Source organism: Manis javanica, chromosome 15 (genome assembly GCF_040802235.1).
Source record: "Manis javanica isolate MJ-LG chromosome 15, MJ_LKY, whole genome shotgun sequence".
Taxonomy (NCBI): Eukaryota; Metazoa; Chordata; class Mammalia; order Pholidota; family Manidae; genus Manis; species Manis javanica.
The window spans coordinates 77108625-77121714 of NC_133170.1; the positions used below are offsets into that span (position 1 = coordinate 77108625).

Consider the following 13090-nt stretch of genomic DNA (forward strand, 5'->3'; position numbering starts at 1 on the left):
CCCAGTTTGTGCTCCCATTGAAAGGCAGTTCTGCAGCAGGCCCCTTTCAGACATCAGACTCCAGGTATATTGAGCTCTTTGTGGTTCAGAAACAGCCCAGCCATCTGCACATGCTGGGTCCTCTTCCTGGGCCACCGGTCCCTGCCGCCACCCTCAGCTTAGCTTATCTGCCTGGCAACCTGCTCCTCAAGCTACAGGTCACATCTTCCTTTGCAATGTCTCTGGCAGACCTCGGCATCCTCCTTTATCTTCCTTGTACCCAGGGCACTCCTTCATCGTGGCCTTTATTATGAATAATATCTCATGTCACTGTTCATAACTAAGTTAAAGTAGCAAATAACTGTGCGCATTTACTGAATGTCCACATTGGGCCCAGCACTGTGATGGGTGCTTCATATATTTTGTAACTCAGTCTTAGGGTGTGTGCAGAAGGTGCATAGGATTTACCCAAAAGGAGAGGAGAGAGTCCTGCACAGAGTCCATGGTGGGTGCAGAGATGTGACAAGGAGTGACAGAGTATGATTGGTGATTGAAAATTGCTTGATAATGTTGGATGGCGGGAGAAGTGAAGGCTGGGAGTGTCAGTCAGGAGTGACAGAGAGGACCAGATGTGCGGAAGCCCCTGGAATGTGCTTCTGAGAACCACATACGTCATCCTGGCGGCAGTGGGCAGGTGGGGAGGAAGGCGCTCGGGGGATTTCAGGCAGAGAGTGCTGTGCTGAGATCTGCATCTGTGAGACGCCTGCTGGCCACAGAGATTAGATAGGAGGACATTGCAGCTTCAGGATCCTCCGAGTGAGTGACAGTGGTGGAGAGAAGAGGACAGTGGGGAGGGACATCTAGGAGGTCATTGATTAGAAGTGAGAGGGCCTGGGAGAGGGGCCGGGTGGTTTCTGTCTGATGAGCTCCTCCCCCTGCAACTCTTGCGACTGAAGTCCTTCAGAGTTTCCTGCTCATCCTGGCTACTCATTAGCTGGACAAATTGGGGCATGTGCCCCAAGCTTGAGACTGGGATTTCCTCCTCTGGAACAAGCTGTCTTAGGTGGGTGATCCCCCAGGGTCCTCCTAGATCTAATGGCTGCCATTTTCCCACTTTCCTCCCACTTTTCTGTGAACTTCTCTTCCCTGATCCTGGCAACAGCATGTCCCATGAGGGACTGTTGAGTGAAGGAGGTAGGGAGAGAATGTCTGGACGGGTGGATGAATGAATGAATGTACCACCTGAGTTCTGCCCTCTCTTCCCCTTACCCAGGAAGGTTTGCAGAATGTGGTTGTCTCTGTACTGTGTCCCTCTGCCCGTTTGTAAATCTCAGGTGTCCATGTGCAGAGCCAGGAGTGGGCCTTGCCTGCCCCAGTAAACTCCAGGGCATGCAGGAATCCGAAGTCTCTGCCACTGCTCCTCTCTGCACCTCATTTTCCCAAACTGCAAAATACATCGGCAACCATAATACTGGGGGTTGGAGGGGTTAAGAAGGAGAAAATATATCCTGTTCTCCATGTGGCTCCAAACCCACAAGGTCATTTCTCCAAAGTCTAGAACAGTTGTTCCCCCCTCAAAGAGTTTCTGGGGGTTGTGTGGGTGTCCCAGATAAGGTGCTGGTATTTTGGTGACCCTTCAAAGGAATATGATTTAAATCTTCCACAGGTTTAAAATGGAGGGGCTGGGTCATTATCAGGGAAGGATTGGGAAGGGGACCCCCTGGTGGTGGCGTTCAGCAATTCCACTCTGGCCCCCAGCTCGCATATCTGATTCTGCTGCAGTTACCTTGAGCGCCCTCCTTAGGGCACAGCTGAGTGGCCATGTGTTGTTCCTCAGGCAAGCTCATTCCGTGTGGCTTCTCAAAGGCTTCTTCCCAGACACAGAACTCATCTCTCTCTGGGAGGCATGCTGCTCAGTGGAATTTTCCCCGCCTCCTACATTTCTAATGTGCCCTGCAGACCCTCAGGCAACCAAAATCTGGACTCTAGAGCAGATCTTTCCCATTGTTCACAGTTTTTCTTTCTTTTTCTTTTTTTATCTTAATAAATACTACACTAGGTTGACAAAGTGAAGCGTGACTTAGGTCTCCCAACACATGGAGTTGATTTAAACCAGTTTGACCACTATGCCATGCTTCTGATTATTCTTCTTGGAGAAACTCTGTGGAAAACATAGGACCCTCTGCCTATGTTTTCCCATTGCTGTGCTCTTGGTGAAATGGATTTTGGTGCAGGTGAATGAAATCACAGGTGGGAAGCCCTTTGCCTATGTTGTGGAGAGCTGTACCAAGGGAATGCATTATAACATGACATGGAATTGTATCTAGTGCTGCCTTGTGTGTAAAACTTTGGGTCCCAAGCTCTCTCTCAAGCTCCCAAACTCTCATTCCTCATTGTCCCATGACACTATGCTTCTCTTGGATCTCAAAGACTGTGGGTAAACATTGTCTTGTGGGCATGGGCTAGCGCTAATTTGCAAGGTGACACTAATGCCTATCATTTAACCTAGCAGATCCCAGGGTGGAATCTACTCAGGAAATGACTTTGTGACCTTGGAGGGTAGAGAGGAGGCTGGATCTTCTGAACCCCTGTCTTCAGGAACAGGAGTAGGCACTATGCCAGCCTCACCTTAGTCCACCTTGAAAGGCTAAGTGCAAAGCCTTGTAAACCTTTTTGAAGGGCAAGGAGGGAAAAAATTACTCCAATGTTGGATAAGGCAGGTGGCTTCTCAGCCCATGGTTTCACCCCATCGTGTGTTCTGCTCTAGCTGCCATTTGTTGAAATCTTACTTGTGCCTCATTGATTTCTTAAACAGCCCTATGAAGAGAAGCTATGTGGGCCCATTTTGCAGATAAGGTAACTGAGGCCCAAATCAATGACATGATGCCCAGGATCACTCATTGAGCTGGAAACACAGCCAATATCTTGAAGGCCTAGTACAATAACATTTCTACTTGGCTTTCAAGATACCATCCAAATGCCTTCACTCTTATGAAGATAGGAAGCTTTGCTGGTAAAGAACATCTCATGAGCCTGGATGGCTTGGGTCTGAGTCTTGGCTCTATTTCTCACTAGCTCTGTAACTTGGGCAAGTTATCTGATCTCTCTGTGCCTCAGTTTCCTTACCTATAAAATTTCTCGTAGGACCGAGAAGATTGAATTGCCTAATATATGTACAGGGCTCAGACCAGTGTCCAGCACAGAGTTGGGGCAATGGAAGCATTCTCCAACTACCCAGAAATTCTCAGTTCCTCAGCTCTTGAAATGGAAACCTGATCATGACCCTCCATTCTTTTGTTTAAATCATTTTAAGAGCTACCTCATTTTTCTGGTCTGGTCCTGAACTCATCTCAACCCCATACCCTCTCCTGCTTCATTCGTATGGGACACATTTCCTCCCACCTGCCACAAGACCTTTGCACTTGCTCTTCCCACCATCTCTCCCTCCTCTCTTGAGCTAGTAAATTCCTCCTCATCCTTCAGTTTTCAGCTTAAGCACTTCTTCCTACAGAAAACCTTTCTGATGCTTCCTGACCAGGTCATGATCTCGGGTGGACCAGCAGGGCCACTCAGCACCAGACTGTAGGTTGTATGCATGTCTGTTCCATCTGTCTCTCACTGTCTGGGACCAACGGCCTTCTCACAGTGTGGCGGGAGCACAAGGAGTAAATAGAAACATGTGGTGCCTCTTGAGACTTCGGCAGAAATCCTCTTCTGTCCTCATCCCGCTGGCCAAAGCAAGTCATATGGCCACACCCAACATTAATGGGCTGGGGACACAGACTCCACCCAAAAGGGGACCCTCCAGATCACCCGTCAGGCCTCTTGTGACAACTAAGCATGAACACTCACAATGGCAGTGAGTTTACGTTCCCTTATGTCACTATTTGAATGTCTGGCTCACACAGTTAAGACTCATGGATGTTGTTGTGACAAATTATTTTTTCCCACATTTAAAATTTTTTAAATTGAAGTACAGTTGATACACAATATTATATTGGTTTTAGATATACAACATCGTCATTGGACAGTAACATACAGTAAACACTCATCATGTATCCAGCTCCCAGGACAGTGCCTGGCACATAGTAGGTCCTCAGTAAATATGTGCGTAAATGAATGAGTGAATGAATGAACATAGGAGGATTCCTCAGGTTGCTGAGAAACGTGGGCCGGACTTCCTGCTTCCCCAAACTCACTGCCATGTTCCCCGCCCCCTGGCTGTGGGAAGGGTTTAAAGGTGAGCGAGACCATTGGCGCAGCGGGAGGACCATCTGCATCAAGACACACGAGAGTGGCCAGAAGGAGATCGAGGCCTTCGACGCTGCCATCCTGCTCATCCGGAACCCCTACAAGGCCCTCATGGCTGAGTTCAACCGCAAGTACGGCGGCCACATCGGCTTTGCTGCGCATGCCCACTGGAAGGGCAAAGGTACTTATATGGAGGGGCGGTGCGGGTGGGACCTGGCGCGCAGGCATGGAATGACCGGAGTGCTGACTCTGGCCGGGGGTCCACGAGGGCATCCTCCGGGACATGGGAGTGAGGCTCCAGCTGCTCTGCCCGCATCTGAGCGGGTGGGCTTCCCACATCCCACCGCACCCACAAGTGTGAGCCTCTGTGAGCCAGGCTGTCATCAGAGCCCAGTGATTAAGGGCATAGCCTCTGAAGCAGGTTCCCCTGGGTTCTATCCGCAGCTCCACCACTCCCTGGGGAAAGGTTGTTCTATAATTGGGGTTCTAAGAATTTGAATCCAGCCTAAGGGGTCCATGGCTGATTGGCCATGAGGTCCTCTATGAGCTCCTAAGAGCTCCCCTACAGAGCAACCATTTCAATGAACCCTCACAAGAGCTGGCCTGGGAGGCTCAGAGCAATTAAGTGACTTGCCCCAGGTCACACAGCTGGGAAGTGACAGTGTAGGTTCCCAATCACTGAACTTCATTAATATGATCAGGGTCTGAGGGTCAACTCTGGTATGGGTGCACTGTCCCAGTGCAGAGTGGCAGCCAGGCTAGTGATGAGAGCTTTGAGGTCAGACCCAGCGTCTGCTGACTCGTGTCTTTAATTAACCCTCCTGGGTCTCAAAGTCCCTTATCAATTATCACCTATATCCCACATCTCCATCACTGCATGGAGAGTCACGCTGATGAGTGTTTTTGATCCCACTTTGTACATGGGACAAGCTAAGATCAGAGAAGTGAAGGGGGTGAAGCTTTTCCAGGAAGTAGCAGAGCTGGGGTTTGAACCCAGCTAGTCTTGCTCCTGAGCCCATGCCATTAACCACGGCATTATGATAAATGATTAGATTGAACCGCAATGGATGCGAATCACCCGGCCCAGAGCCCCTGACCCCCAGTAAGTGCTCTGTAAATATGAGCCCCCTACCTCATCCAGCCTCAACCCTGGGGGTGCTTCCCACTCCTCCAGCCTCCCCAACCCTGGCTTCCAGATGCTCTGACGCACTGGCCCCTCCCCAGAGAGGACCAGAGTGTGGTAGGGTGACCTCAACTCAGCAATCCACCAATCACAACCGATCACACCCTTGACATTGATGTCATTGGTTAAAGCCCTTGGGCCTATCTGACCAACTGCACCCTCGGTTCCCAGTTCACCCAAGGGAGCCTCTGTCCTTTCCTGGCCTTGCTCCCCATCTCAGTGAGGGGGTGGAAGCTGGGACAGGTAGTGACATTTGTTCCCTTGTTCCTGGGAGTAATGAGGCCTCTGATTTACTTATTTGTAAAATAACTGAAAAAGAACACTGCTCAGGGCCAGGCTGAGAAGTCTGAAGAAAATGCAACTGGCAGGCGCACTGGGAGCAGACACTGCTGGTGGAGCTGGAGAGGACCCAACCCAGCAGTCCTCAGCCCTGGCTGCACAGCAACAGTCCCTGGAGTGTGCTGGAGAATCCCAGGGCCCAGGCCCAACCCTGGACCATACCTAGAACAGAACCTGGATTTTTTTAAAGCTCCCAGCTGCTCTCAGGGCGCAGGCCATACTGAGAACCACTGACTCATTCTCTACGTATGAATGGGGAAACTGAGGCCCTGGGAGAGGCAGGGACCTGCCAAGGTCATTTAGGTGCACCGTGGTCAGAATAGGTGGAGCCTAGAGGTGGCAGGGGCCAGGAGGGGTTCCAGCACACACCATCTCGTACTGGGACTCTGAGCCTTCCACATGGTCTGGGATAGGGGTCCTGTGCCCCCTCCCAGGCCTGGCCTAGGTCTTCAAATGCTGTGGCTGAGCACCTTCCCCAAAGAACCCAACCTCGACAGCCTCCACCCAGACCATTCCTGTCATCCGTATTGACATCTGGCCCCTGTAGGCACTTGAGTGTGAGACCTTTGCTTTAGGGACCTTGCACCAGCAACCGCAGTAACCCTGGGAGCTGGTTAGAAATGCAGTTCCCAAGCCCCGCCCCAGACCTGCTGAATCAGACCCCAGGAGGGGGGTCTGGCAATCTGTTTTTGCAGTCTCTCCATATGTTTCTGATGCATGCTCCAGTTTACGAACCCCACTTTAAGAACCTTGTTGCTCACCTGGGGGTCTTCAGAAAAGTGAACCTCATCCCCCCTCCTCCTTACTGAATCAGAATCTGCATTTTAACAAGATTCCCTCAGAATCTTTGTGGGCACTTTAAAGTTTTCAGAATCATTGCGTTAGGATGCTCTTGGCTTCTGTGAGGGTCACCCTGCTAAAAGCCAAATCCGCCCAGCTGCTGAGGGTGTCTACCACATCCTGCCGGGGTTCTCCTCCCATTTATAGCTAGATTGAGGCTCTTGCAATCCTCACCCCTCCCTGCTTTTGGTTCCATAACATTAATTTTACAGTCTCCCTGGAGAGGGTCCAAAGTAAAGTTTTATGTGATATGATTATACAAGGTGAATTGTCCTGGATCCTTTTAATGAAAGAGAGACTGTGTTTAATGATTCCGCAGGGAATTAAGCACAGTTCAGCTATGAATCAGGCCCCAGTTCCTCCTGTCGACAAGAAGTTGGAGCGAAGAGGGGCCGGCCCATGGCCTGCCAGGCTCACGTGTGTGACAGTTCTGGCAGAACCAGCACTCATTGCCAATGGTCCAAAGCATGCCTTTATCACCCAGTCTGAAGGCAGCAATCAATTACCAGGAATCCTGAGCTAACTGAGGGCTTTTGTTTTTAATTTTTATTCTTCTCAGTACAGTAATTTAGGAGATTCAAGTGAGGCATCTTTGCCATATGAGGGTGGGGTGGGTGTCACACGTGGTGTTGGAGGGAAGCTCTGACCAAGGCGATGGGTCAGTGGGGCATCTCGGTGACTCTGGGGGCCAACATCAAGAATGATGGTAACAGCAGCTCACACTGATCGGCGCCTTCTGCATCCCAGGCCTGGGGCCAGGGTCTTTGCAAATCTTACTCCATTTCATCTGCACAGCATGCGGAGGATGCAGGTCTTAGCACAACTGCCGTTTTGTAGATGGGCAAGCAGATCCGGTAAGGTCCCCGGATCACACAGCCGCTGTAAAGAGTTTCTGAGGTTTGAATGCTGGCGTCTGACTCTCAGGTCATCTGTGAACAGACCCCAAGTCTCAGCCAATACCTGAAGGTGAAGTGAGCCATGGGAGACAAGGGTCTGCAGCAAGGAGGGTTGGGGCTGATCAGATCAGGAGCTTTTAAAAGGTTTGCTAGGAGGGTGGGAGCCAGGTCAGTCTGGGACAGACGTGGGTTCAAGTCCTGCCTACCCTGTTGCCTTGGGCACGTGACTTCCTGCTTCTGAGCCTTTTCTCCGTGTAAAACAGAGCTGGTAATTCCCGCTGTCTGGGCTTCTCGGGAGCACTGCATGAGATAATGCATACAGAGTGCCCAGCACAGCCCTGGCACTCTGTGCTCAGGCCATTACCCTCTCACCCCGGAGGTTTGTAATCAGCAAGGACACCCTGTCATCCCCATCCCACCTGCACCCATGGCTAGGGGCACCATCTGGGGGACCCTGACCACTGTGCAAACTGGTCCTTCCTTTTCTTTGAGGACCCCTGACAGCCCTCCTGCAGTGCACACTTGAGATGGTCAGAAGTGGTCAAGCCTAGAAGTCCGAATCTGTGTATTACTTAGTGACCAAGCTCTGTGTCCATCATCTCTAGCCACCGGGGCTTCTGTCATGGGCTCAGCAGTTGTCCTGAGCCATCAGGGAGACTATGAGAGGACTTAGAAGTGGAGAAATTCCTAAAGAAAAAAACAAAGTAAAACAGACTATACACATGCTAGATTTTTTTCTAATCACTCAGATACATCTGGTCTTAACCCATTATAACAGTGCGGGCCCAATTAGCTTGATCCATTGTAAATAATCTATTTTAAGGGTAAAAAATATCCTCGTCACCAGCATAAATGCTTCCCAAGCAGCCGTGGTGTTCCAGGGGGGCACTGGGGAGCAGGAGCCTCACCACAGACTCTGATGTGCTCTGCAAAGAAAGAGGAGCCCTTTATCACATCTCAGTCTGGCTGTTGGGATTTTCAATTTAGTTCAACAACCATTTATTGAGCCCCTGCTGAGTTTAAGGCAGTGGGAGGAAATGGGGGTGAGGCTGCTGGAGCCAGGGAAAGATGGGGACCTGGAATCAGACAGGCCTGGTCTGGATGGTGCTTTCTGGCTGTGTGACCTTGGGCAGGTTACTTCACCTCTCAGAGCCTCAGTTTCCTCACTGGTGATGAACGAGTAGTCCTTTCCTTTCAGGGTAGTTGTCAGGATTAAATGAGATCATGGGTACCCATCACCCAGCAAAGAGTGAGGGTTTAGTTATTAAGAACCAGCTGAGCTCTCCCATCTAGCTTGGGAATCTCACTGACCCTCATTCGGTAACCATATCCCTCCTGAGGTGCAGGGCGGTGTTGCCCCGCTGAGGAGCAGTGGGCCTGGCTTCAGGGTTTCGGAGGGTCTGCCCCACGGTTCTCCAGCTGGGCTCAGACGGAGGCTGCAAATCCGTGTCTGTGTTCCCAGCATCCTCCAGGACCCCACTGCAGTGCCAGGGCTTGGCTCCTAGTAGGGTTTTGGCAGCTCCAGGGCCTGCCGACTGTGTCTTTGAGGTCTTCTCAAAGTCTTCCCAGGGAATTTCCCACATTTTGTTCTAGCCTGGTTTTCAAGTTGGACGGTGCCATACACACACCCCCAATTTTGGTGACAATCCCTCATGTCATTTTTCCCATGGCAAGGTAATAGACAAGCAGCAAAACGAAATAGCATGTGATACTTCAATAAAAGGTAAAGAGAGAAAGAAAGGCGTAAAGATGACAATATAAATAATCCGACTTACATGGTGCCCTCAGCCTGCAGTGTGTTGGGGAGACAGCATGTGTGAGAACCCAGAGGAGGCACCTCCTGGAGACAGGGGAGTCACGGAGGATGGTATCTTACCTGAAAATGGAATAAGCACAATAGCAGCCAACATTTATTGAGCAGCTAGTGGGTACAGGGCACCATCCAAAAAGCTTTATGTGCTTTTCCCACTTTTATGTACAAAGGCCCTATGATCATCCTGTGATAGATACTATTATGCACAGGTTAACTATTACTACCCAGGATAATTTGGCAGTTAAAAGCCCAGCCTTTGAAGGCCAGATGTTTGGCTTCAAATCGTGGCTCTGCCCATTACTAGCTGTGTGACCTTGAGCAAGTTACTCAACCTCTCTGTGCTCTGGTTTCCTCTTCTGTTAAATGAAAAAAACGACAATCCCTGCCCTCATAGTGTTATTGTAAAGAATAAGTGAATTGATAGCTATATTAACATATTTATTCTATTTTAACAGTTATGTATTAAAATATAAAAATACAGAGACATACATTTACATATAAGTCTGTGCATGTAGTAAGTACCAGACAAGCATTGTCCCCAAAGAGAAGGGCTGAAACATTCCAGGCAGGGGCAGCAGCCCTGAGGTGGGGGGCCAGCGCCTTCTGACCTGCGGCCTTTGAGCCCCTCCTACCCCTGACGGGCCCTGCCTCGTCTCCCCACAGAGTGGCCAGAGTTTGTGAGGAACTACGCCCCGTGGTGGGCCACGCACACGCTGGACTGGCTCAAGTTTGGCAAGAAGGTGCTGGTGGTGCACTTCGAGGACCTGAGGCAGGACCTCTTCGTCCAGCTGGGCCGTATGATCCGCCTGCTGGGCGTGGCCGTCCGGGAGGACCGGCTGCTCTGCGTGGAGGGCCAGAAGGACGGCAACTTCAAGCGCTCCGGGCTGCGGAAGCTCGAGTACGACCCCTATACGGGGGACATGCAGAAGGCCATCTCCACCTACATCAAGATGGTGGATGCAGCCCTCAAAGCGAGGAACCTCACGGGCGTCCCCGACGACTACTGCCCCAGATGATGTGTGGCAGGAGAAGGGGCCCTGGGAGTCCTGACCGGGTGGGGGACTTGAGGGCCCAGGGGAGCCCCCCATCTGTCCTCTCTTTGGTTTGGGGACCATCCCCTTGGCTGCTGTTGGCCTTCAGTGAGTTTCCTGCATGACAGAGGAGGCTCAAGGGGAGAGACTGTCCGGGGACTCCCCACCCTCCCCACACACCCCTTGGAGATGGAGGGGACAGTGGTTTGGGGAGTTCCAGCCACATGGCCCTTTCCTGTCTCCTGTGCCCCTGTCCCCACCACTCGGGTTCCACTTGTGGGAGAAAGGGTGTGCCACAGACAGGGGGCCCCCACGACAGGGGTGGAGGACCTGGATGTAGACCTAAAGGGACCCTTGGGAAAGAAGGTGGCCCAGGCTCTGTCCCTTCTGGGCTGAGCATTCACAGCCTTCCCTCATTCTCCACCCAGGAAGCCCCGGCACCCAGGCTGATCTAGGCCACTTCTGTCTGAAGAAAGATCGCTAGGAAGTTTCTCTGTGGCCCTAGGTTTCTGACGTTCTGGGTGGGGTGGAGGGGCAGTGGCGCTCACAGCGGGCTAATTGACAGGGCCGTGGGGTTACTGGCAGCAGGAGCCCATCCCAGGGCACATGCTTCGGAGACATGACCCAGTTGCCTGTCCACCTCTAGGGCTGGAATTCTGCCCTTTCGTCCTTCACAGTATCCAGGAAGTGCTCTTGGGACCCTTGATCCCATTTCCAGGGTTCTTTAGGCACCAAAAATTATCCCACCAGGATGGCCACTTGCTATATCTGAGTATGAATGAGCATCCCAAGGACACCTCTGCCCTGGGACCAACATGCTGATCTTACACTGCCCTCTGCCCCCTGCCAGTGGGTCCTTTGCTATCCAGGTGAGAGCAAGGGTGCTCCAAATCAGGTGGGGCCATGACCAAGGGAGACCCCACTACCCTCCCAGACTATCCACCTCCCCTTGGTCATAGTTCAACAGGGCCAGCCTCCCTTGGGGGCCTTTTAAGGAGCAGGATGAATGGGGCACCCTGGATGCTGAGTCATCACCCCAGAGGGCCCCCGTCCCCGCCAAGGACTTGAGTCACTGGTCATCTCTTAGAAGGCATTGACCTGAGACTCCATCTCCTCCCCACACGTGGATACCAGTGGCTTCACATCTGGCCCATACACTAGCACCTACACTATTTCCCACCGTGTAGATGGAAAAGCCATAGGTATAGATCTTTGCCACTCTATCTGGAGCAGCCCCTCGGAAGCCCTGGGGTGCAGGTAAATGCTCATTCCCAAATAACCAAGAGATTACAGAGAAGGTGAGTGTGAAGATATATATTTTTTTAAGAGGAATATGACTCATACATTCCACCCCTTGGAACCTGGCCATGCAAAGAGAAGGGCCTTGGGTTTGGGCCTGTGGTCCTCTTCCCTGGTCCCCTCATCTGTAGGATTTGGTCCACCCCAGGGCCCAGCCAGGAGCTCTGAATGTATTTTGTACAGTGTTTGTTTCCCCAGGGCTAATTTCTAGTTTTCTTTTCACAAAGCAGGGGACAGGGTGGCCTCCCCTCCCACTTAAAGGTCAGCTCTGCCTGGGGGACTCCGGGTCCGAGACCTGGGCCAGTCCTTTGCTGGTGGTCACCTCAGGCCACAAGCCTTTGAAGATTCCTCAGGTCAACACCATCATTAAAAGCGAGTTTTGTTGATAATTCTACCGCATGTAGGATAACTCTGCTCCTGTGTAAGGCGAGTTTGCGTACAGGACGTTTTTCTGGTGTGTGCCTGTGTGTGTGAGAGGCAGACAGAATGTGCTGGGATGTATAACTGCTTTTGTGTCAGGGTGACTGTGTGTAAAACTGTGTGTGTTCAACTGCCCTTCTGTGTCATGAGACTGTCCCTGTGTTGGTGTGGCGACCGTCCCATTTCTAATGTGTCTGGGTGGAACTGTGGGCATGACGGAGAAGGGCTGGCCTGGGTGGGAGCCACATGCACCAGGAGTGTGTCTGTTGTCCTCGTCCTTGATAACTGGGGGCGGGTGGGTAGGAAGGGACCGCTAGAGCTGTGTCCCTGCTCTGGTATGTGCGTGGGTATGGAAGAGGCCACCTAGGGGAGCGGTCCCTTTTGTGTGATTTGGGAGTGCCTGGTGCATGAGAGAAAGAGGGTCCTGGGTGTGCGGTGCCGTGCACATGTATGTGCAGAAGGGAAGCCGGGGAGGGCACAAGGGGCCAGAAGGAAGGGCTTCTGTGGAGGGGGCTGTTCCCAGCCGGGGAGGGACAATGTCCCCACGCTGGCATGTGGACAGTGGGGGAGGGGGCGGCTAGCAGCTGAGTCAGGCAGAGGGAGGGGAGGGAGAGGGGAGGAGGCCTTTGCCCCGAGTCCTGGGCCCTCTGAAGTAGGGAGGGGAAGGAAGGGCTCAGAGAGGGGAGAGCATGAGGGGTTCCAGGACCAAGGGCAGGGGGTTTCTCCTTGGGAGCTCCAGAAATCCCCCTCCGGCGATGACTCACCTGGCCGCAGGCTAACCTCTGACCGCAATCTCAAACCACCTTTTACCTGGTCACAGAGTGAGCCCCAATCCTGAAGTCTTGATCCTGGGTCACAACTAAGCCCTAATCTTGATCACACACTGATCCCTGACCCCAGCTCCACACTGAACCTTAACCCTTGCCAAAGTCCCAAGTCTGGCCCTACCCATAGTGAGTTTTGACCCTGGTCATTGACGGCACTCCAGCTGAGGTCATAGGCTGAGCCCTGACCTTTGCGAGAACAAATACTGCTAGTG

General features: G+C 52.0%; 1 protein-coding gene across 4 annotated transcripts in view; it reads left to right on the forward strand.

Moving 5' to 3' along the window:
- Positions 1 to 12020, forward strand: part of WSCD2 (WSC domain containing 2) — a 113974-nt gene extending 101954 nt beyond the window's left edge. For all 4 annotated transcript variants that reach the window (XM_037004324.2, XM_037004323.2, XM_073223970.1 and 1 more), the window contains 2 exons: positions 4211 to 4411; positions 9965 to 12020. In XM_037004324.2, the coding sequence (XP_036860219.2) occupies positions 4211 to 4411; positions 9965 to 10317 (554 nt within the window). In that variant the 3' untranslated portion in view covers positions 10318 to 12020. The remainder of the gene's footprint in view (positions 1 to 4210; positions 4412 to 9964) is intronic.
- The last annotated feature ends 1070 nt before the right edge of the window (positions 12021 to 13090 follow it).